This window comes from Protopterus annectens, chromosome 13.part0, assembly GCF_019279795.1.
Source record: "Protopterus annectens isolate FY-2018-M chromosome 13.part0, PAN1.0, whole genome shotgun sequence".
Lineage (NCBI taxonomy): Eukaryota > Metazoa > Chordata > Ceratodontiformes > Protopteridae > Protopterus > Protopterus annectens.
The window spans coordinates 658,365,997-658,392,368 of record NC_056747.1 but is presented as its reverse complement, the minus strand read 5'-3'; the positions used below and the strand labels follow the sequence as shown (position 1 = coordinate 658,392,368).

Below are 26,372 nucleotides of genomic sequence, written 5' to 3'. Positions count from 1 at the left end.
CACATTTAATTACCTCTCTGCATATCTCATTCTATCCTGTAACTAACCTCCCTGAATTTTTTGATTTACTTATCAGTTTGTTTTCCTTACTTGTTTATTAAATACTTGGCATAAGTTACTTTGTGGTACTGTTTGAGCTACACATTTTGTGTTTTGTTCTAGTATATACTTTTGTTAGTATTGCTTTATTTTAAATCTGATACATTTTATTTCTTCATTACATCTACCTTTCTGTCTCTTTACTTATTAGCAAAGTCAATCTACTTCTTAGTGTTTGGCAACTAACATACTGGTTATTTTCTTGCTTATTTTCAGTTACATGAAATCTTATTTGTTCCTTTAAAAATGTCCACCGTTCCACACTTGTTTTAAAACATTTCTTATTTGTAATACGTTCTTTCGCATTTTTCAATTCTGTACCAAATTATTTTCTTTAATTAACTTTCTAAGCACTTCCTTATTTATTTTGCCTACTTCCTCCCTTCTAGCACTATCCAACTAAACATGATGTGTATATTAATTCCAGTATATTTATTAAACTCACTTTTTAGATATTCTGCAGTAGTCTACTATTTTCATTTTACTTCACATACACATACGCATGCACACATACAGAGTTAAAGTTTCTGGTTCGGGGAATGCAGTAAAGTTAATTGTATCTCTTTTTATCACCAAGTCACAGAATAACTTTATTAACTCTGGTTTGCTGTCCATACTGTACATGTATTAATGCCAAAACCCAAATAATTTTTCTTTTAACAAAATATCTTTTATTACTTCATGATGTTTTGATCTTAGTCCTTTCTTTAAATATGCATATTCATTTATTAACTCCAAATGAACCAAACAGATAAAATAAAAAAAACTTCTTTTCACAAAAACCTGTGGCAAAGCGACCAAGTCTGTAACAACCAAATAAAGTGAAATAAGGGACTTAAGAGTTAGCACTTTTGTCCCAGTTTTATTAGTTATGGAACTTCTTCAGAAAATGATTCAAATTCAGACCCAAACTTTTAAACAAAATTTGGTACTCCAACATCAGTTGACCTAGCCAATAAAAAGTTTCAAAATGTTTATTAAGGCTTAAAGATTTACAAATGAATTTTTTATTGTAATGCTATATTTATATATATTACAAATTTAAATGTATTTTGTTAAATGTGTCATGTTCTTTGCATATATGCAGAAATATATTTGTATTTTAACTGGTTTCCCTTTAAATGTCTGAGGAGGGAAGTGATGTAATTAGGAAGAATTAGACATGTGGTTGAGTTTTTTTTTAACCAAAACTTTACAATCACGTTCCAACTACATTCCCATATTCTGAAATTATTAATCAAGTTCAGAATCAGATCATACATTATATCATTGCAACCTAATCAATATGCTATGTATCAGTACAGCAGTGGGAAGCTGCACATGTTAAAAACATTATTTGAATAAACCAGAGTATGGAAGATAATTTATTAAACAAGATAATCACTTGTCTCTCTAGAAAGTAACTTCATCAGATACATTTCTAAACCATCAAATTATTTGGACATTCAAAAATCACATGACTTGGACAATTTGATTGATTCACATATTAACTGATAGCAATAAGAGCAGCGAAGCTCTGGTATAGCATCCACAACCAGAGTCTTTACAGTCAGTATTCTGTTTTAGATTTCTTTTTCATCTCAGAACTGTGAGGCTATTGCTTGGTATGTTGTGTGCCCTCCACTAGCCTCGATCTAGACTTTCCAGCCCTTACTCTTTTCTGTAAGCAGGTTCTTTCTTAAAAGTTAGAAGGTGCTCACCTGTATTCTCCCACCCTTGGTGGTTTTGAGGCATTGGATCTACTCAGTAAGAAAAAACATCATGCTCCATAGGGTGCTTATGTTCCTTCAAGGGCTCATCTGGAATCGGTGTCTTTGTAGATTTGAACTGAAAGCCAAGTCATTGTGTGATTTCCCCCACCCCCTCCAAGACAAATGCCTAATCTGGATTACTGCTGTCCACAGTGGAGATTGCATAGAAAGGACTTTTCCTACGAATATACTTTTCAAACTCTGACAAACGTGAGCTAGCTCGGCACCACAGTCTCCCCTAGCCGTCTCCTAGGTCTTTGTCAGTGGCAGCACATATCAGTGTCAATCCCAAGGCATCAGGGACACAGTGAAGGCACTGTCTCTCTACACAACAGAACCAAAGGCCGTCTCTGGATTTTTTGAGTGAATATCCACATTCCAAGAGAGTGTGACAGCCTCACAGATACTGAGTCAGTCCACTAGCCTCTGCTGGACCTCAGGCTGTCAGGTGCTCATTGGACTTTTGGTCTTCGGAGGATATTGAAATCATTTAATTTGGCAGGAGGGAGGACATCGGTCTTCTGAAATTCTTTTGCATCCAGTAGGGATTCGAGGAATGGACTCTGAACACATATCCTTGAAGTGCTTGTTTCAAGACCTTGTTCACATTTGACATCTGTGTGATGGGCACTTGGTCATTTATCTACCAGTTTATCAAGCAGTACAGTTTACATCTTTCCACGAGCAGGATGTCTTTAGAGAAACAATTCTGTCTTTTGTATTCTTCTTTGGACAAATCTTTCCTACTATTCCTTCCTTGGTTATTTTCTTACTGTGTGGGGTATGTTTCGAGTTTTTAGCCCACTACATAGGGTCATTCAGAGTAAAATATTGAAACTTTATAAGATCCGACCATCAGCAGATCTTCAAAAGGGATGTCTGGCATAGGTGTATTGCCATTTGTTCTTTCTTTCTTTTAGTGACTTTTTACTGTAGCAAACTGTAATGTCTCCCAGGTAGGTGAACCAAACATAAGTTAATGGTTCATATGTGCTTGCTTTGCAAGTGGTACCCTGTTGAAGGGGGTGGGTATCATAACTGGGATATACTGAAAAGCAGATTGTCTCTCTCTGTCTCTAATCCTGAGCATGGGTCCTTGAGAACATTTGAAAAAACATTTAAGTGGCTGATGGAGAAGTCCCCAGCTATTAATCTGCTACAGATTTTTCAAAATAACAACTAAGACAAGCCCTTTGATATTTGTAATGTACTGGAAAATGCATGTTTAACAGTAGTTTATTTTATTATTTAATGCATTGTGCTGTTTTTTTAATTGATCCTCCAGACCAGAAATGCTTAAATGTAATGAGATGGCTAGTCTGAAATTAAGGTAAAATGTATTTTTAAGAAGCAGTATTAAACTAACTGTAATTGATTCACAGGGAGATGTAGTTTTGCAGAGCGATCATCTGATTGAAACACTGACAAAAATTGCCTTGTGTGCGGACAAAGTCAACAACATCAACATTAACCAAGGAAGGTAAGATAATACAAACTTGAGGCATCCTATATATAGGTCTGTACCATGAGAATAAATCTAATTTCTTCTCCTGTGTAATAGAATATAAAATCCAAGCAGCTTAAATATTGCCTTAGAGTTGAATGCCCTTATTACCCTTAGTCTGTTTGTTAAAAGTTTTGAATGTTTTTCCTGTTCATCCATCTCTTTTTAAAACTCATTTTGTTCACTAACATTCAATTCCTGTACCTCGTAGCCATTCATCTTTTAACTTTCCATGTGTTGTCAATTCATTGGAAGACTAGTCGCACTTCCATTGATTTCACCTTTTTTTCAGCATTGAGAAGCATACCTTGAAAAACTGTATATATAAAAAAAAAGCACACACACGAAACTCATTTTGCAGGGCGAAACCTCACAGTACTGTCCATGTGAGGTGGGGGGGGGGGGGCTAGTCCAATGATATACCAATTCCATGGTCACACTACAGTAAGTGAGTTAAATCTACTGGAGTGCACTGCCAGCGCACACAGTACAAGTAGATATGGTTATGACAGAGACAAAAGTGTTGTAGTGAAATGTAGGTATGCTCATCCTGTATGCACCTTTAAGTTTATCTGGTCTTACTCATACTCAGAGACTGTTCATGCTTGTTTGACTATTCAGTAGTACAGTTTTGTTATACATGGAAACTTTTGTATTCTCCATGAATTTTATTGTGTGTGACAGTTTGGTATCCGCTTTTAACATGGGATCCTATTCTTTTTGTCAGATCCCACTTTGAGCTATTTGTTGGATCTGACATAGCAAAACTAATGCTCCAGCCTCAAGCCTCTGTAAGAATTATTTCCCATCATGCCCCAGTATACAATATCTTAAGTCTAATTTTCCACAATTGAGAAGAGACTTTGATTTTTTCTTGGCTACAAAAAAGTGCTCTTCCTTGAACGTGTTTGATACTAAAATGTTAAAAACCTTTTTTATTCTACAATTTACAGATTCCTTTTTAGCCCATTTCTTCTTTTCTGTTCTCAACATTGGCCACATTTTGACATCACCTTTTATTTCTTTACAAAAACAACACCAAAACCAAGTCTAGCCTTATGTACCTTTTTTTATATTGTATAGGTTGCGTAGTTGCTGTTTACTGATCTTTGTCCCTCAGCATTGTAGTTAAACAATTGGTATAGAGAGGGAGAGAGAAGCTTTAAGAAATACCAGAAATGTGGATAGAAAATTCCATCCCAAGACACCGATGACTTATGTGGTGTGCTTAGGAGTAGAACATTTATCTGAAGATTCACAGACTTGTAAGGCCTTCAAGCCCGGAGCCCTTTTGTTCCATAAAAATAACTTAAAGGCTTACTGCCCTCAGACCCTGAAGCAGAAAAAACAAAAAAGTCCTTTGACAAACATGCTTATCAGTCAAAAGACTGATTCAAAAAAAATGACCCAAGCAGTCAGTGTCTTGTTAAACTTCAAAAGTCCCCAGAGCAGCTTTCTTCATTGTTGACTCCAACGCACACTCCTCCTTTGGCTCCACAGTTATAAGAGCTGATAGCTGTACCAGACAAGTTGCCCAAAAAGCTATTAAGCAACACTTCCTCTAAAAGCGAGTTGTGTAGGATTCCTTCTCTGTCATCTTCTGACTCATCATTCTTATCCTTCAGGTTTTACAGGAGCATGTCTGCAGGAAATCTGGATCACATGATGAGGACCTTACTCAAGTCGCATTTTCATATGGGAGTCCTCCAATCCCGTTCGGTACCAAGCGTAGATAGGGCTGGCCCAGTATCCCCTTTACCAACACTTCCTAGAATTCATCAATTCCAATGCCCTGGACCAGCTCATTCTTACCCCCACTAGAGGAAGCAACATCCTTGATCTGGTTATTACTAACATGGGAAACCGTTGCCGTACACCAATAGTCAATTCCTCCCTTGTTAGATCCGACCACAAACTAATTACCATGGAATTCCACATCTCACCCACACCCCCCGCAAAGGTAACCACCATGAAAAACTTCTCCAAAGCTGACTTTGGGCTCATAAAAACAGAGGTTGCTAACTTCACGGCACCCATGTCAATGGAAAATAGATGCATGACTGACGAATAATACATCAATGCACTGTACGAGCACGTACATAAATGCATGAAACTAGCCATAGCCAACAGAACCAAGATGCTCTCCTCCAAAAAAAGGAAGCCAATCTGGTGGTCCCTGCCATTAATAAACTCTACAACAGAAGGAAGAAACTGTTGCAGAAAAAGGTGAAGTCCCAAGACTGGAAATACTCCCTTATTGGCCTCAACAAAAAGTTGAGATCCCTCATCAAAACCTCGAAAGCCAGCTGTGAAGGCAAAATTGCAGCAGACACTAAAAACAACAACAAAGCCTTCTATAGTTATATCAAGAATCTCCACAGCAATACCCAGGTTTGCTATGAGTTCCTGCACACTGGTACCTCCTGTACTGAGCCAACAGGTATTGCCAACATACTGGCCGACAGATTCAGTGCCAACTTTACCCCGCTCTCCCCCCTAAAGGACCAATCACAATACCGGAGGAATGCCAGGCACCCAGCATTACTGCAGTACAGGATAAAGCTGCATTGTTCAAGGCCAAGAATACAGCTTCCACGGGACCCGACAATATCCCTGGATGTGTTCTACATGAACTACAAAGTGAACTGGCACTACATTTGTGTGCCCTGCTCAAACACAACCTCACCTCAGGCTTTGTCCCTACCAAAGGGCGCACTGCTACAGCCATCCCTCTTTATAAAGGGGGAGGAACTACAGACCCTGGGAATTATCGCCCCATTAGCCTGACGAGTCTGATATGTAAGGCTATGGAGTGCATCATCATGGACCTAATTAACAAGGATATATGGAATTTCCAAACTCTAGATCCCACTCAGTTTGGTTTTGTGAAAAGTAAATCATGCCTGCTCAACCTGGTTGACTTATTTGAGTCAGTCACCAGGGCTGTGGATGAAGGTAAGGCAGTGCATACAGCCTACCTCGATCTGGCCAAGGGCTTTGATATCATTCCCCACCCAGGAATTTTTGATAAACTCACCAAACTAGGCATCAACCCCTATACCACTAGGTGGGTTGCAAATTGGCTCACAGATGGAACCCACAGTGTGAAAGTAGTGGACTCCAAGTCAGACTGCTGACCAGTCATGAGTGGAGTCCCACAGGGATCAGTCCTGGGTCCTCTCCTGTTTGGCATCTACTACTCAGAATTCTAGGCCAACACGGAAGGACTCTGGCTGACCAAGTTCGCAGATGACTGCAAGCCGGGAGCCATTATTAACTCCCCAAGTGATGTAGACAGCCTACAGAAAGGCCTTACTGAGACGAATGACTGGTGTCGAAACCATGGCCTTAAGCTGAACTCCAAAAAATGTGTCATCCTCCCCTTTGGGGAAGAACTCAGTTCCCACTAATTACCACATTGATGGGAGCTCACTGAACACTGAAGGGGTTATAAGAGATCTGGGGACACAGGTTGACAGCAACCTCCCCTTCGACCACCACATTGCCACTGTGGTCAGAAAGTCCTTCTATGTGGCACATCTCATTACCAAGGGTTTTGCATCCAGGAAGAAAGAGGTCATCATCCCTCTCTACTCTTCCCTCATTGGGCCAGTCATTGAGTATAATGCCCCATTTGGGATGTACCTCGCTAGATGCATGCAACAGATGGAAAGTCCACAAAAGTACCTCACAAAGTGGATCCTAGGCCTTAAACACATGTCCTACATGGACATACTCAAAAAGACTCCAGCTATTTGTCTCGTATAGGTTCATAGGTGTGTACTAGGCTAATGGCCATGAAGCCTTTACAAGCCTAGCCCATAGGATTACCCTGGCATTGTGCCACCTGACCTTTGTTCCCAGTGCGTCTGTCGAGTAGAGCCACAGCAGTGATCCCCAGGGTGAATTCTACTAAGAGGCAATCTCTGCTTGACTTACAAAGCCGTGTCTGACCCAGCTCTGTTAGAAATGCTGCATCTAAAGAAATCCAAATCCTTCCGCACCATATGCCCCAGAGACCTCAACCTCATTACCACAATCAACAGAACATGCTGGAGGGGCAGGTTCATAACCCAGAGACTCCCCATGCTCTGGAATAGACTTCCCATACATGTCAAGCAGAGCAGCTTACTAGCCCTCTTCAAGAGAAATCTTGATGAGTGGATGGGAAGTAGAAAGTTCACCCTGGCGATCACTGCAGTGGCTCTACTTGATAGAGGCACTGGGAACTAACGTGGGGTGGCACAATGCCAGGACACTTCTATGAGCTAGGCTTGTAAAGGCTCCAGGGCCATTAGCCTGGTACACACCTATGAACCAGCTCTTTCAGTGGTTCAGGTCTCTGCACCATTGGCTTTGTTACCAATCTTGGATTCTAGGTCTACCCTTCAGTGCAGACCACAGTAACTGGTTTGGTATTCAAGAGATTTGACTCAGTGCATTTGACTCTGAAGTTCACAAACCTGGAGCTGGCTCAGAATCACTGACTTTAGGGTCTTTGACATCTTCGTTGGCACTGTTTCACATGGCTCCCTTGTTGGTGTCAGAGACCTCAATCTTTAAGTCTTTGGTGCAGTTCCCTTCCTCAAAACGGTCAACCCTCTCCTTTTTGAGCATTCCTTCTTCAGTTTCACCCTTGTCTCCTCTGACATCGAGAGTTGAGAGGATTCCTCTCAGGCCATGTATATGTCCTCCCAATCTTTCCTTGTGAATTGCTTATCCAGTCTCTCTTCCCAATCTTTGCTAACCTCCTCTGATTCTTATAGTTATCATGCAGTATTTTTTATGCCCTAGTATTTATCCCTGGTTTAGCAGCAGCTTCTGTTCTAGATTCAACTAAAAACTCTACCAGAGTCGGTTTTCTGCTAAGGATTCCTGTATCCTTTTCTCTTTGCCTATACTCTGATTATCAGTCTCTGATACGAAGGGCAATCTCTAACCTGCAGTCCAACTATCTTCTTGGCTTCTTCCCATTCTGTTCCCTTCCCCCCTTCTACTTATTTGTTCCCATTACCTTGGTTCCTTTGCCAATTTGTTCCAGTAAATTCCAGACCCTTCTTCCCTATTCTGCGCTCTTAAATGCAGTCATCCCTATTGACAGAATCTCCGTTCTCCATTCTCATGTTGGCTTAGCTCTTGGAATACTTTCTGCTACTTTATGAATATAATATTCTGTATGGCCGCTGCTGTTCTCTTTAATCTGCATCCAAAATCTCAGAAAGTGTGCTTTACCGGTATGTAAAACTAAAGGGACTAAAAACATTTTCACTGCTTGTTATCTTGCCATCCATATACATGAACAAGAGCTTCCCATGTCTCAGTTTTTTGTAATATGTTTTGTTTACTCTCTCTCCACATATCCTTAGCTGCCATAACAGAATCTTTTTTAACCCATACTCCTAAATATTTCATTTTATTGTGTCCTCATAAATATGGGTTTGTTAAACCAATTCATTTGTGGGTGCAGAGTTTACAGCTATAGCCTTTATTTTGCCTTCATTAATTTTATATCTCAAAAAACTTGAAACTGTCTCAAAATATACCATAACACTGAGATGTCCTTTTCTGATTTTTCTGATCATCTGCAAATAAAGGCAACTTTTCTTGATTACCATACGATTATATCCTTGAATTTCTGAGTCCCTTATTTTCTTTGCCAATAGCTTTAAGTATAATGCAAATAACAAAGAACACCTCTGCCTGATTCCTCTGCTCAGGCACAGCTTATCAGAGAGGAGCCCTCCCACTTTATTTTTTGCCTCCAGTCCCTCACATCTCATCCTAGTTAACCTTATTATTGCAATCAGGGAGGGCAAATGCTTCCATTGCCCTACTCATAAAATCTCAGCTTACTCTATTGAATGCTTTTTCTGCATCAAGACCCACCAACAACAGTGGCATTTTCTTACATTATACTTCCCCCTGAGTCATCAAGTGTTATGTTAATGCTGTCAAATGTATGCCTGTCCTCCACAAAACCACATTGATCCATATCTATGAACTTTGGCAACACCTTTGTCATTATTTTACCTGTTATAGGCAAACACTTTATAACCATGGTTTAACATTTAAATGGTCCTTGATGAAGATGGGTTTTTACTTTATTTAAGTCTTATTGCCACCACAACTTTCTTCCAGGATATTGGTGCTGCCCCACCTTTTAAAATACTGTTAAACAAAACCTTCCAGATTGTTATCACCTTTTTCCCTCCTAGATTCCAAAGTTCCACAGGAATGCCATCCATTCCTGGATACTTTCCTCCAGACTGATTATACATCACAGTTTTTGTCATCTCCTCCTATTTTAACTGTTAATTGTTGAGACTCCTCTGCTTCTAACCTTGGCATGTTTAAATCTAACATAAGTATTTCCATTTTTGCTTTTTCTTGATTTCCACATTCCTTTATACAAATTGTCATAAATGTCTGAAATGTCTGGCTAATACATCTACAGGATCTCTGGTTATTTTTCTTGTTTGTGATCCCCTAAGTTTGGCAACAATCCTTCTTTCTGTTGACCAAGATGTTGTGCTAAGGGTTTTTGTGCTCTGGAGTTATCAAGAAACAGTTAAACAGAAATCTTTCTAAACTCCTGCATATTATGTAGATGCACCATTATTTTCTCTTTATTACTCTGCAGTTGCACCTCTTCTTGATGTTCATCGTGTTTCACTGTTGCAGTCATTACAATTGGGTTATCCTGCTGGCAGGCTACCCGCAGTCGGCCTGAATTCCAAAGTCTAGGTCTGGCGTCTGTTGCTGTCACCTCCTCCCTGACGTCAGTGCACCAGGGGTATAAAAGATGCAGCCGACACCATTTCTTCAGTCTTTCTTGCCATGCAGTGCCCGAAGCAAAAGCAGTTTGCGAGTGCCGGTCAGCCGACTCCTGAGATTTTCGAGTTCGAATTTCAGATCTGAAGTCTTCATTAAAAGCTAAGTACCCCATTGGGGAAACTTTTTTTCTTGCTCCAGACCGATGTCAGAAAAAGTTAATAATTGTATTTCTTGTGGGAAGCAAATACCTATTATACCATGACCCCCCATTAATATTCCAAAACATGCATGCTGATTGGCCAGCGTGCACATTGTAAATCGACTTATACTAATGGAAAAAGGTCCGGTCGCCCAGACTTTTTCCATTAGTATAAGTCTCTTTTAAAACACTGTCTCGCTATGTTAAAAGAGTTTAACATAGCAACACAGGTTTAAAAAAGCAACAGAGATCTCCGTTGCTTTTTTTAAAGCTGTCTCGCTATGTTAAACTCCTTTAACATAGCGACACAGTGTGTAAAAAGCAACGGAGATCTTGCTTTCTCCGTTGCTTTTTTTTTAAACCTGTCTCGCTATGTTAAATGGGTTTAACATAGCGAGACAGCTTTAAAATAAGCAACGGAGATACAGCTTTAAAATAACCAACGGTTGCTTATTTTAAAGCTGCCTCGCTATGTTAAACCCATTTAACATAGCGAAACAGTAAAAAGCAACGGAGATCTTGCTTTCTCCGTTGCTTTTGGCCACAGCTCTGATGTACTACTTAGGCATGCGCAGTACATCAGAACTGCCACGGATACCAGACAGCTGCAGAAGGGCAGCAAAGAGGCATTATACAATGCCATTATTTAAGAAAAGTAATTATTTCTTTTCTTAAATAATGTCATAGAGTAATAGCAATAACCCACTTCTGGGTGTGGGTAATGCGGGATTTACCCACGGTTGTCTATGTTTGGTCCCTTGGGCTTCACCCTCGGGACCAAACCACGCCAACCGTGGGTAAATTCCACATTACCCACACCCAGGCGTGGGTTATTGCTATAATAAGGACTTCCATTCTTACTGTATTCCTTGCCTAGGCCCTGATCATGAAATTGTTAATTGTCGGTTTTGTACTAGATTTAACCAATGCACTATTAAGCGTCGGTACAATTTTGTATTTCACTGTTTTGGCAGAAGATTTAATTACACGATGTCATCGGATAGCCATCCGACTACCGCAATTCAAAAGAAAGAAAAAGAAAGAACAGGCATCCGAGGTCCAAAACTGACAATGAGGCTTCTTCTAAGCCAGTCGCTGGTTTGCCGGTTCTCGGTGAGGTGCTGTCGCAGCCCCTGATGTCCGCTACTTTAGAGCCGCAGGCCGCTTCCGACTCCCACATGGAGCCGACTAGGCCTCTGGAAACTCAAGGTATTGGAACCTCGGAAACTATTCCCTCAGATGGGTCCGGAGCTGCTCAGCAGGCATCGGCTTCTGAGGGTGTTTTCAGGCCTACACAGTTATATGTTAAAACGACTTCAGCTTCAAGGGAAAAGACTAAAGCACCTCTAAAGACAAAGAAACAAGTACAACAGCCCCATGGACAAGCCTCCATGCCTAAAAAACTGATGCTCAAAATAGCCGAAGACCTAATTACTTTGATCAGGGGTTCCCATCCCACTCCTGATAAGAGGCCCAGGCAAGAGACAGAATATGAATCTTCAGATCAGGTTTCCATTTCTTCTGATTCCTCTTCTGACCAGGAATACTCTCTTTCTCCCTATGAGGATTCTGATGCTGAAGAATCTATCCCTTCAGCCTCTCCTCCTGAGGATTATTCTTTTGGGGAAACTCTGCATACCATGAGGGAGCATTTCCACTGGGAAAGCCAAGATTATTCAGAATCTAAGAAAAGGCTCAGAGACTTCCTTTTACTACCCTCCGCACAGGCCCCTTGCTATTCCACCTGTGTTAGACATTGTAGATGATGTATTTTCAGAGTCCAGTCAGACTCCTGACTCTTTACCTCCAGCTCCTGTTAAGCCAGACAGATACTACAAGGTTCCTGAATCACATAAATTTCTTTTTAAGAACCCTGCTGCTGACCCAGAAACTATCTCTCAGGGTCCCAAAGGGGTCAAGGCTTCCACTGCAAAAAACCCTACCCCCTCTGACAGGGATTGTAGGGCACTGGACAGATGGGGAAAAAAAGATTTTCACTTCTGCTACCTTGGCTATAAGGGCTTTAAATTGTCAGTTTCATATACTTAAATATCAGCAATATATTATGTCACTGCTTAAACAGAAAATGTTGATAAATTTTGAATGCGCAGAAAACAAAGAAATGCAGGATTTATTGCATGCAGCTGAACAAGTGGGAAAGCATACTTTGCAATGTGGTTTTGATTCTCTGGAGGCCTCCTGCAGGGCCGCTGTTACAGGTTCTATCATTAGGAGGCATGCTTGGTTAAAGGAACAGAATCTGCCTGATCATGTTAAAGCAAAATTATTAGATGCTCCATTACAGCATGATACCTTGTTTGGTGTTAAAGCAGAAGAGGTGTTGAAGAAAATGGAGGACAAAGCTAAATCTAAGCAAACAGTCAAGGATTTCTTACAGGTACAGCCTCCAAGATTTAGCAGGCACTGGCCTACAAAGAATTGGTCCTTTCCAGTGTCAGACAGGCCACAAAGAGGCAGATACAGATGCTCTAGAGGCAGATCCCAGCCCCAAGGCTCATACAGGTCTAAACAATGGGGTACTTCTACCTCCAAAAGAGGAGAAGACAAATCCCAGCCATACAGGAAACAGTCCCAATGACTTCCTCCTGCCTGCGTCAAGCACTTACCTTCTGGCAGCACCTTTAGGGAGAAAACTAGTACTTTTTTCTCAAAATTGGCACATAATAACCCAGGACAAATGGGTCTTGGATATAGTGTCGCAAGGCTACAGGTTTCACTTTCACACCCTGCCAAGGGCAAACGGTTTGCCAAACCTGCCAAAAAATCAGTGGGCAGAGGCACAAAAGCAAGTGTCATCCCTCATGGACATGAGGGCCATTCAGCAAGTACCAAAGCAAGAGCAGGGACAAGGATTTTACTCAAGACTGTTCTTGGTGCCCAGAAAGGATAAAGCCTGGAGACCAATACTGGACCTATCTATTCTAAACACATATCTGGATATTCCAAGATTCAAAATGTTGACTCTGCAGGAGCTTCTGCCCATGCTGGGCAAGAAGGCTTGGCTTGTGACTTTAGACCTAAAAGAGGCATATCTGCATGTCCCAATCAGACAGTCATGCAGAAGATACCTCAGATTCATAGCTGGCTCAATGCACTACCAATTCTCTGTACTGCCCTTTGTCTTATCTACTGCGCCCAGGGTCTTCACAAAATGCCTGGCTCCAGTAATTGCATTTTGCAGACAAAGAGGAATACGGTTTACTATCAGAATTGCGAACGTCATTCGGTCGAACGTTGTATAGTCGAACGCATAAGGTCGGAAACACAAATGTCGAAGGCAGTATAATCAATCGAGGAACGGTTTTACCATGGGTCGAGATAGGGAGGATGTTTGTAGTAGGGTATTATACTGTACACCTACCTCGACCCATGGCCGAGTGACGTTCGCAATTCTGATAGTAAACCGAGGAATACAAATATATCCTTACTTGGAAGACTGCCTTATTCAAGCAGAGAACAAGGACATTCTGCTACAGCATCTGGTGTTTGTAAAAAGATTACTAACATGCCTAGGGTACGCAGTAAACGAAAATAAATCAAAACTTGTACCCTCTCAAGAGATAATATTCCTGGGTGCAAGCTTAAATATAACTGCCCAGGTGGCTTATCTCACGCCAGACAAATAAAGGCAACTGACTACTTATTTCAAAATGTTGGCAACAAAGACCCAGATGTTCTTCATCTCACATTGCTGCAGTCCTTACACTTGGGTAGTCCGCTGTCCTCGGTCGGCCCGAATATCAAAGTATAAGGCTGACGTCGGTCAAGGCGCATTTGACTGACATCAGGACGTCAGGGTACAAATGCACATGACCGACGTCATATCCTCAGTCTTGGTCCGATGCAGAAGCAGCGTTGCAAATGCCGGTTGGCGTTCTGAAATTGTTCGATTTCGGAGTTTCAGACCGAGTCAAAGTTGGCTAAGTACCCCGTTGGGGAATATTTTAGTTTTTTCTTGCCTCAGTGGTTTACCGGATGTCAGAAAAAGTGAATAATTGTATTTCTTGTGGGAAACAGATACCGCATAGAGACTACCATACTTTGTGTATTCCTTGTTTAGGGCCTGAGCACGACGTTGTTGGGTGTCGCTCTTGTGCTAGATTCAATAAGCGCACTATTAAGAGAAGATTAGATTGTGCCAGGTTAGTCTTCGGGAAGCGGTGCAATTATAAAATGCCGTCGGATGCTCCGACGCCCGCTTCTTCGAAGAAGCGCAAGGACAAAGCAGTTAAACATAGGCTAGAGGAACCGTCAGTACCAGACGCCGGTTCTGTAGAGGTGTCGGTGGAGCCGGTGGTTCCACCGGAAGTTTCTTTGGGATCCCAGGGAGAGACTTTGTTATTGCAGGATGTGGCCTCTCAGGAGGCAGGCCAGGCTGATGGGGCTTCTCAGGTTACTATACTCCCCTCCCTGCCTAGGGTGGTTAGGCCCTCTCCTTCTGTTTCCAAGGCTTCTCCCAGGGGCAGGCCAGGTTTAGCTTCAGTTGGTGTTACCCCTAGCTCTTCAGGAACTGTGCCCAAGAAGCATATGCTTAAAATGGCAGAAGATTTGATTACTTTGATTAGGGGTTCTATGCCCCCTCCTGATAAGAGACCTAGGGTGGAGCCTGAGCTAGGGAGTTTTGAGCAGGCTTCAGATGTTTCAGAGTCTTCGGCTGAAGACTTACAGGAGTACTCTCCTTATTCTGATTCTGATGTGGATGATTCTACTCCTTCTGCTTCTCCTCCTGAGGATTTTTCTTTTCAGAAACTCTTCATTCCATGAGGGAGCATTTTAAGTGGGAAGGTCAGGACTTCTCTGATTCCAGGAAAAGGCTTAGGGAATTTTTGTTTTACCCCAGCATAGGCCTTTGGCTATACCTCCTGTTTTGGATGTAGTGGAAGATGTTTTACAGAGGCTTCTCTTAATCCTGATTCTTTGCCTCCTGCTCCTGTTAAACCGGATAGGTATTACAGGGTGCCTGAAGCTCATAAGTATCTTTTAAGAGTCCTAGGGCGGACCCAGAAACTGTTAGCCAGGGGCCTAAAGGTGTTAAGGCTTCTGTTGTTAAGAATCCGGTTCCTGCAGACAAAGAGGCCAGGGCCTTGGATAGATGGGGAAAGAAAGTTTATACTTCTTCCACTCTTGCTATGAGGGCTTTGAATTGCCAGTTTCACATGTTGAAATACCAAAACTATCTCCTTTCACAATTGAAGTCTAAGGTTGATGCTCTGGCAGAAGGTATTGATTGTAAAGAGTTGCAAGATTTAGTACATGTTTCTGAACAGGTGGGTAAGCATTCTTTGCAGTGTGGTTTTGATGCTGTACAGGCCTCGTCTAGGGTGGCTGCCACTGGGTCGGTTCTTCGCAGGCACGCCTGGCTGAGGGATCAAAATTTATCTGAACATGTTAAAACAAGGATTTTAGATGCTCCTTTACAATCTGACATGTTGTTTGGTCCTCCTGTTGAGGCAGTTTTAAAGAAAATGGAAGACAAGGCTAAGTCTATGCAGACTGTTAAAGATTTTTTGCAGGTCCAGCCTCCAAAGTTTAGTAGAAATTGGCCTACTAAGGGGTGGACGATCCTTCTTATGATTCACAGTCTAGGGGTAGATCTAGACGTGTTAGGGCAGAGCTCAGGGCTCTTTCAGGCCTAGAACAGGGAGTTCTCCTGCACAGTCTTCGGTGAGGGCAGGGGTCAGTCCTTTCGTAAACAGACCCAATGACCTACCTTTTCAGCTGCCAGAGCCTTCTCGTCTGGCAGCACCTTTGGGAGGAAGGTTGGCACTTTTCAAAGAAAATTGGAGTTTAATTACCCAAGACAGATGGGTATTGGATATCATACACCACGGTTACAGGTTTTATTTCCATACCTTGCCTCCTTTCAAAGGCATGCCAGACGTTCCTCCTCAACAAAGAATAGAGGCTCACAAGCAAGTTTCTCTGTTACTCCAAATAGGGGTCATACAGCCGATCCCTATGCCAGAAGTGGGCCTAGGATTTTATTCTCGCCTGTTCCTAGTACCGAAGAAGGGGAACACGTGGAGACCAATTTTGGATTTATCTACCCTCAACACTTATCTGGACATTCCCAAGTTCAAAATGTTGACGTTACAGCAGCTTTTACCTCTGCTGGGCAAAGATCATTGGATGGTAACTTTGGATCTCAAGGAGGCTTACCTTCATGTTCCTATCAGACTAAGTTGCAGGAAGTATCTGCGTTTTCGAGCTGGGACTTCTCACTATCAGTTCTCTGCATTGCCCTTTGGCTTATCTACTGCCCAGAGTGTTCACGAAAGTTCTGGCTCCAGTGATAGCTTTCTTCAGGCTAAAAGGAATACAGATCTATCCTTATTTGGACGACTGCCTGATTCTGGCTCAAGGAAGGGAAGAGCTTCTTCATCATTTGGAATATGTGATAGCAGTGCTAAGATGCCTGGGGTATTCTGTGAACGAAATAAAGTCCATTCTAGTACCCTCTCAGGACATGTGCTTTCTGGGTGTGAGACTGAATACAGCATCCCAGATGGCCTTTTAACCCTGGACAAACAAAAGAGTCTATCCCTTTACTTCCATCAACTATCTCATCAGTCCGGGCTGACTGCAAGGACAGTCCTTCAAGCCTTAGGGTTCATGGCATCTTGTATTCTGGTGCTTCCCAATGCCAAACTGCATATGAGGAAGCTGCAATGGTATCTCAAAATGTATGGACACAGCACTGCCAGGATCTGGACACTGTCATTCAAATAATACCTTGCATTCAAAAGGAATTTTTGTGGTGGGCTCAGGAATGTCACCTAAACAAGGGACTCTCTGTGACCCGCCAGAGGCGAGTCAGATTTTAACGACAGATGCCTCAGACAAAGCTTGGGGAGCTCATCTAAATGGAAAGTGGATACAAGACAAGTGGCCTGCCAGACTACAACATCTACATATCAACCTGAAGGAGATGTTAGCAGTCCAGTTTGCATTAATAGCTTTCAAGGAGTTACTTCTTCCAGGGCAGGTGTTGATTCTAACAGACAACACAACTGTCATGTGGTACATCAACAAGCAAGGGGAACGCATTCTTATCCTCTATGCAGGCAAGCAATGATTTTGTGGGAGACTGCTCTTAGTTTACAGCTCAATCTTCAGGCAAGGTTTCTGCCAGGAGCACAGAACTCCTTAGCAGATGTGTTGAGCAGATTTAATTATGGATCCCCACGAGTGGAAATTGGATCCTCATGTATTTCAGAAATTGACAGTGTCATGGGGAACTCCAGACATAGATCTGTTCGCTTCTCCACTAAACCATCAGCTGCCAAAGTTTTGCACAAAAAGGTTTCATCCCACAGCTTGGAGAGTGGATGCTCTTTCTTTCAATTGGAGCAATCTTCATGTGTATGCCTTTCCACCTCTGCCTCTCCTCCCAAAGGTACTTCTAAAGGTCAGACAGGACAAGCCAAGGATGATTTTAATAGCTCCAGATTGGCCTCGACAGCACTGGTACCCATTACTGAGAAGTCTGGGACGGAAGCCTCCATGGCCTTTGCCTTCGATTCCACACCTGTTGTCACAGGAGGACAGCCATTTGCTCAATGTCAAGCTTCACTCTCTGCACCTAACAGCCTGGCATATTCTGTTTTGAACCATAGTGGGCCTCCACTTCCTCAGCAAGTTTTGAATGTTATTTTGGAAGCTAGAAGGCCTAGTACAAGGAAAGTGTACGCAGATAAACGGAAGAGATTTTTATTTTGGAGTGCAGCAAAAGATTTTGATGTTTCTGGGCCTAATTTGAGTGTGGCTCTTCAATATCTTACTGAGTTACTGGACAAAGGTTTGTCTTTCTCTTCTATTAAGGTTCATGCTGCAGCAGTTTCGGCTCACTATGATTGTGACCCACCATTGTTTTCTCATCCTTTGTTCAAGCAATTTCTTAGAGGGGCAAAGAATATAAGACCCCCACAAAAAGCTCCTGCTCCTGCTTGGGATCTCAATTTTGTGTTGGAGAAACTCACTCTACAACCTTTTGAGCCTGCAGCTACTTCTGAGTTGAAATATTTATCATGGAAGACTGCTTTTTTGTTGGCCATTACCTCTGCAAGAAGGGTTTCTGAATTGCAGGCCCTTATGGCGGTTGAGCCTTTCTTGATTTTCCATAAGGATAGGGTATCTTTACGCACTAATCCTTCCTTTATGCCTAAAGTGGTTTCTAGTGTGGCTTTAAACCAAACTATTCATTTGCCTACTTTTTATGCAAATCCCCAAAATAAGGGGGAAAAGATTTTGCACACTTTAGATGTACACAGGCAGTTGCGATATTATTTGGACAGAACTAAAGGGTTCAGGCAGTCTCAGCAGTTGTTTGTTTCTTTTGCTTTGGGTTCTCAGGGCAAGCCTGTGTCAAAACAAACTATTTCTAAGTGGATTGGGTTTTGCATTGCTTTCTGTTATTCCCATCATGGCAAGGAGATTCCAGCTGGGATTAGGCCTCATTCCACTAGGGCTACTGCCACTGACAGCCTTTTGTGGGGAGTGGCAACCAAGGATATTTTGGAGGCAGCTACTTGGAGTTCAGTGCATACTTTCTCTAGGCATTATCACCTACCACTTTACTCTAAATCCAGGGCTGGTTTTGCCACTGCTGTTTTGCAGGGCATTTTGGCAGCTCCTGCTTCCTTGTAGTTTGGCCATCCTCCCTTACCTCTGCTTTGGGATTCTACCCAAGTGTAAGGACTGCAGCAATGTGAGATGAAGAACATAGTACAGTTTTGTACCTACCATAAATGTAGATGTTCAAGATCCACATTGCTGCAGTCCAATTTACCCTCCCTCCTTCCCCTCTGTAGTTAGAGGTGGTTGTGTGAGTTGGGTTGTAAATATTGTGTATATTGTATATATTGTACAGATAACTAGTGCAGGGGTGGTTGGTTGTTTGTTTGCTGTCTTTTGGTTTTGACCTTTATGTTTAGGGTCTTCTGACATCTGGGGCAAGAAAAGACTGAGGATATGACGTCGGTCATGCGCATTTGTACCCTGACGTCCTGATGTCAGTCAAATGCGCCTTGACCGACGTCAGCCTTATACTTTGATATTCGGGCCGACCGAGGACAGCGGACTACCCAAGTGTAAGGACTGCAGCAATGTGGATCTTCGAACATCTACATTTATGGTAGGTACAAAACTGTACTTTATCTGCAAGAAAAATTCTGCAGGCTTTGGGCTTCATGGCATCCTACATTCTGCTAATTCCATATGCAAGACTGCATATGAGAAAACTTCAATGGTATATAAAAAGTGTTTGGACTCAACATTGCCATAGTCTGGAAACAATAATTACCCTCATTCCCTGCCTGCAACAGGATTTTCAATGCTGGGCAAAGGCCTGTCACCACAAGGGTCAGCCATTCGCTTTACCCACAGCCAGGCAGATATTAACAACAGATGCATCAGATTATGCCTGGGGGGGCCCACATGGCAAGAAGATGTATTCAGAGCACATGGTCTGCAAGCCATATGCATCTACATATCAACCAAAAAGAGATGCTAGCTGTTCAGAATGCCCTGACAGCCTTCAAGGATCTACTTCATCCGGGACAACTACTGATAAAGACGGACAATACTACAGTCATGTGGTACATAGGCAGGGGGGGCACTCATTCCTACCCCCTATGCAGACTAGCCATGACTTTGTGGGACACAGCATTGACTTACCAAGTACATCTGCAGGCACAATTCCTGCCAGGAAAGATAAATACTCTGGCAGACGAACTAAGCAGAAACCTCATGGATCCCCACGAGTGGAAATCGGATCCGCAAGTCTTCAGCATGATAACAAGGAATTGGGGATGCCTGGACATAGGTCTGTTTTCCTCCCCTCACAAATGCCAACTACAGAGATTCTGCACAAGGACTTATCACAAGCAAGCATGGAAAGTGGATGCTCTATCTTTCAGCTGGAAAAACTTAACAGTATATGCCTTTCCTCCACTGCCTCTCCTTCCCAAGGTACTCCTAAAAGTCAGACAAGAGAAGCCAAAAATTATACTGATTGCCCCAGACTGGCCCCGCCAGCACTGGTACCCAATCCTAAGAAACTTGTCTCAATACCCAGCCTGGACATTACCTCAAATTCCTCACTTACTGTCCCAACACAACAATCAGATCCTGCACAGCCAACTCAAGACCTTAAGTCTGGCAGCATGGCGGATAATGTAGTCATTCAAAACACACCTCTCTCTAAAGCGGTGATGGATGTTATTTTGGAGGCCAGGAGGCCTAGTACCAGAAAATCTTATGCTAAAAAATGGAAGAGATTCTGTGCTTGGAACCAGGCACAAGGGATTGACACGACTGCACCTAATATTTCTCAGATATTGCAATATTTAACTGAGATGCTGGACAAAGGCCTATCCTTTTCATCAATTAAGATTCATGCCTCTGCCATTTCAGCTCATTACAATACAGAGCCACCTATTTTTTCTCATCCTTTATTAAGGCAGTACCTCAGAGGAGCCAAAAACTTAAGGCCTCCAAGGAGATCACCAATACCTGCATGGGACCTCAATTATGTCTTGGAAAAACTCACCCTGCCTCCTTTTGAGCCAGCTGATATAAAACTTTTATCATGGAAAGCAGCTCTGCTCCTAGCAATAACCTCTGCAGAACAAGTCTCAGAGCTACAGGCACTCATGGCTGTGGAACCTTTTATCATTTTCCATCCAGATAGGGTTTCTCTGAGGATAAACCCGACATTTATGCCTAAGGTAGTGTCCAGTGTGGCCCTTAACCAAGCTGTTCATTTGCCTACCTTTTACCCAAATCCACAGAATAAGGGTGAGAGACTTCTGCATTCTTTGGACATACACAGACAGCTGCGCTTCTACTCGGACAGAACCAAAGCTTTCAGAAAGACTGAGAAATTACTAGTGGCATATGCTGCAGGATCACAAGGAAAGGCGATCTCAAAGCAGACTATTTCAAAGTAGATAGGCCACTGCATTCGTTTCTGCTATTCACAACATGGCAAATCAGTGCCTAAGGGCATTAGGCCACATTCAGCCAGAGCAGCAGCCACTTCAGCAGCCTTCCTCAGAGGAGTACCAACCAAAGACATTTTAGAGGCCGCAACCTGGAGTTCAGTGCACACTTTTACAAAGCACTATCACTTACCACTCTACTCTAAATCCAGGGCAGGCTTTGCCACTGCAGTTCTGCAGGGCCTCATACCCACTCCTAATCCTATTTAGCTCCAGCCTCCCAACCTTAGCTTTGGAATTCAACCCAATTGTAATGACTGCAACAGTGAAACACGATGAACATAGTGCAGTTGTGTACTTACCATAAATGTAGATGTTTGTGTATTCACTGTTGCAGTCCAGGTTACCCTCCCACCCATCCTCCTTTTCTTTGCTGGAACTTCTGTGTACTTATCCATTCTATACAACCTATGTGGTGTGTTTACTTGTAGATGAAGGAATAATTTACCTTGGTGCATGCATGCTTTATTGACATATTTTTAACCTACCCTTTTGGGGGCACCTGACATCTGGGGCAAGAAAAACTGAATTAAATGGCGTCGGCTGCATCTTTTATACCCCTGGCGCACTGACATCAGGGAGGAGGTGACAGCAACCAATGCCGGACCTAGACTTTGGAATTCAGGCCGACTGCGGGTAGCCTGCCAGCAGGATAACCCAATTGTAATAGAACTCCCTGCCCTCCACTTTGAGAGCTTGTGACAACCTAAACACTTTCAAAAGACTACTCCACTCCTACCTATTTCATCACAGGCATTGTAACTGCACTCCTCTCTCCTCACCTCCCAACCTCCCCTCTTCCTTCTCTCCTGGCTGACCTTCCTCCCTCCTAATCACCCCTCTCTTATACCCAGCCTAAAAACTACAACTAATCTCCCCCCTACCTCTCACCCTTAGCATCTACCCTTCCTTCAAATTAAAAAAAAAAAAAAAAAGTGTACAACTACATATTTGAATGTAACATATTGACTCTTTTTCTATTGCTATTTTTCAACTTGTTTATGTGAAGGTGCAGTATGATACTTCTACATGTCTATTTTGTTATGCAAGTTGTGATACAGAACTTCACTGCTTAATCAAAATGAATATTATAATACTTTATGTAACTTGCTATGTGGAGCTTTTCTCCCCGGGCCTCCACTGAAAACGGGCTCTCGAGCCCAGTGGACCTCCCCGGTCACCAAACTGGAATAAATAAATAAATAATGACTGCAACAGTGAATACACTCGAACATCTACATTTATGGTAAGTACACAACTGTACTTTCTGTGAGATTCCCCTTATTCCGCATTACTTTAACTTTTGTCAGCCTCTAAACAATTCTTGGTACTTCTTAACCGTACCTCTTTTTCTTTTATTTCTACCCTATTTTAAACTCACCAGCTATAACCTCTGAAGAAATGTCTATCTTCTGTAGTTAATCTTGAGTAATTTTCACTACCCCTTTCTTAAATTCCTCTCTTTTTAACAAGTAGGTGGGGAGGCATCAGTGTCTAATTTTTACTTCATTACTCTGCATTTTTATCTTGGTTGTTATTGGTGCATGATCTGAAATAGTTGTGTCTCAAAGCATTCAGTTAAGTGGAGATGTTCTAGTGAAATGTAATTTGTATAGTTTAGCCCAGTTATTGTACCTTGGGGGATATGTAAATTCTTCATGTGCTCCTACTACTGACTTCATGTCTTCCATACCGAGTATTTTCATAAACTGCTTATCTTTTCCCTTCTAGGTCCTCTAGCTACATCCTCACTGTAGAAAATCTAGTTCTATTCTGTACCTGTAAGTAATCTTCTCTTCTGAAAGCTGATTATTTCTTCCAGAATTTTCTTAAGCTCCATGATAGCAGTTTTAAGTGGAATATATGCCAGCGTAATCCTCCTCCCTTGCCAGTAGCCCCTTACTACCACAAATCTACCATTACTATCTTTTTTCTTCTATCACTGTTGGAGCTTCTCTAGCAATTAGTTGAAGTACTGTCCTTTTCCCTGATATTCTACTGAATGTCCATCCTGAAGTCCGTTCTTTATCAAATTCACATGTTCACTTCTTTCCAAATGGGTCTGCTGTAGCATTGCTATTTGCCTTCTGATTTTCTTAATATAATTCAGTACTCTTAACTTTTTGTCTGTACCTGTGAGGCCATTCATGTTCCAAAATAATAAGTTTAATGTAACCATTATTATAAGAAGTTGTTGTTCCCTAGTGTGTGTGTGTGTGTGTGTGTGTGTGTGTGTGTGTGTGTGTGTGTGTGTGTGTATATATATATAATATTTTTAAATGTCTATTTCCAGCTTTTATCTTGCATACACCCACTAATGTTTGACAGGTTGATCTCTTCTACTATTTTATGCTATCTACATTTGAAACCATGTTACATTTTACTAGACATTTTGTTTTAATTAAACCCTTGAACAAACAAAACACACACACACTCAGAACACCCCCATAACCTGTTAACTTAAAATAAACACAAAACTATGTACATCTTCAGATATTGCACTTTAACCCCAGCTTCTCTAATCTTGTTCATAAACTGTTGTATTCTTGTGAGAGCAAGATCTGCCTTGTAATGTGTCTATTTTTTATCTTGTACCTTTATTTGATCCAGTTATTGAATCAATCTGATTTTATTTTTATTTAAAAAATGTAGTGTGGTATTACATCATAGTGAGAATTCTCTGAGAATCAGTATGTTTATACTAGATGTCTGTAAGAAGATTCATTCTAGTGATTCCAGAAGTTATACTGTGCCATGATCTCTTATTTCAGTAACTAGGGTTGTCTAGTTTAACTGTTCTGAAAGCTTTGTTTGTTTGTTTGTTTGTGTCTTTCGGCTTTTCCCGGTTAGGGGTCGCCACAGCGAAACTCCGGTTCGCTAATGATTAGCAGTAGATTTTTACGTACTGGCTTGCCGGGCCTAATGTACAACCTTCAATGAAGGAACGCCCATTCACGCATGTCACCACACAGAAGACGCTCTAACTGAGAATCGAACGGACAACGTCTAACTGTGAGGAGACAACGCTTTGTATGCTTTTTTTTTTAATTTAACTTGGCTAGTAAGTGCAATTGAGAAATATAATGCTCCTTCATTTGATAAGTTGTCTGGGATAAATTTTAATGTTTGAGTTTAACATTTGTAATATTGTTGTGCATACAAATTCCTATCACGTAATCAAATGGGCAAATTGTTGAACGTAATATGGTCAAACCATATCATTGACAATTCAGTCCATTGAATCATTCTGATTGAGACCACATTACAGTAGGGATCAGGAAATTTGCTCTATTCCTTTGCGATCTTGCAGTTGGTATATATAATTAACAGGGGGTGTAGGGGGCTTCCCTCCCTGCAAAAGCAGTTTTGGTGGTGTATGCGGGTATTGTCTTTGTTTTGAGTTTGTTTAGACAGATTGAATTGTTGATATGGTTTCAACCATTTGAAGTTCAACAGTTTATCTGTTCACTTATTTGTTAGGTATCCCTGGGCATACACATAATGTGATTTTAGTGCTTTTTTTCTCCTAAAAATAAAATTTTTCTGATGTATTCCATTCTATTTCTACATTTACTATTCAAATTATCACCTCCGGGAAAATACTTTAAAATGAAAATCTTTTTCTGGTTTCATTTAATTAGGGTATGTCTTACGTGGTGATAATTCCTGTCATTTCACTGGTATAGAAAAGAAGCTTAATATTAATTTGCATTTAAATAATACAAGGAACAGTTCTGTGAAGTGTATTTTTACTCTGTGTCCTGAAGTGGTAGTGAGATAGGTTCTTTGATAGGCTATGAATGGCTTCTGACAGTTTGGTTTGAATTTGTATTCAGCAAGGAGTGTTTTGGGGTATAAATTAGTTTTCTATCTGTAGAGATATGATCAATCAGCACTAGACTTCCTACACTCTTTGTTTGGCCTGGATGTTAAGAGGGTATTCTGGTTTCTGCTTATAATATTCAGCATCTGGAGCTATGGAGTTTAATACCTTTGTTTGATTTGTGATTGGTTCCTGATTACATTCTGTTTAGTACAGAGATCATTTTTCAGAAGTTTGAAATGCTTTCCAACCCACCCCCATCTGTTTTTCTGCTTGATTCATTACTTTTTATACCTGCAAATACAGTTTTTCCACAAATGTCAGTTCACATCAAAATGAAGGAAAGTTTAACAAAGCATGTACTTAAGTCTTTTCAGTTAATATCAAAACCAGCTACTATCTTAAGCATGGAGCTATTCTGACATCTCTCCAAGTCTCTATCAACTAACCCCTCTCCTCCACCTCAAAGTAAAGCACATCTCTTCAACATTTAAAAGTCGCATATACACACCACTACCACCAAACGTATACTTCCAAACATATCATCCCATTACCACCCAGAGTGCAACACCATCTTATCATTCCGCCATCTCTGTTACCATAACTCTATCTGGAGACATACATCCCAATCCAGGACCCAATACACACACCCTTCTCTCTACATCCAACAAAAAAACTCTCACAAATCTCTGTATATTAATAAACCTAAACCTCTGCAGCATTAAAAATAAAATGCCTGTCTTTCATGCTTGGATCACTCACCAACAACCAGACATCATTGTAACCACCAAAACCTGGCTAAAACCCCATATCAGACACTGAATTTCTCCCCCAAGCTTTCAGACAGTACGACTAGACTGGACTCATAAAAAGCAGGATGAGTTGCACTGCTATGCTCCAACTCACTCAGTCTTGTTCCATTTACTAACCCAACACCACAGTTCTCCAATGCAGAAATTCTCATATCATTGGTAAATATTAACAAAAACAAGAAACAATGCGACATAGCTCTCTATATACCCCCTGGTAATAACATACCCATATTAGAGGATATTCTAGTCTGGACTTCCACTAATATCAAAAATAAAATAGTCATACTAGACGATGTCACTATTAACTGGCTTGAACTTAACTCCAGCCACCCTTCTTCTAATCTCTTCCACTTCACCCAGCTTATACACTCTCCCACCAGACCAAACAA

At 41.5% G+C, this 26,372-nt stretch overlaps 1 protein-coding gene across 3 annotated transcripts in view; it reads left to right on the top strand.

Moving 5' to 3' along the window:
• MYO1C (myosin IC) overlaps nt 1–26,372 on the top strand; it is a 1,794,562-nt gene that overhangs the window by 1,747,636 nt on the left and 20,554 nt on the right. For all 3 annotated transcript variants that reach the window (XM_044054342.1, XM_044054344.1, XM_044054343.1), the window contains exon 30: nt 3,233–3,330. In XM_044054342.1, the coding sequence (XP_043910277.1) occupies nt 3,233–3,330 (98 nt within the window). The remainder of the gene's footprint in view (nt 1–3,232; nt 3,331–26,372) is intronic.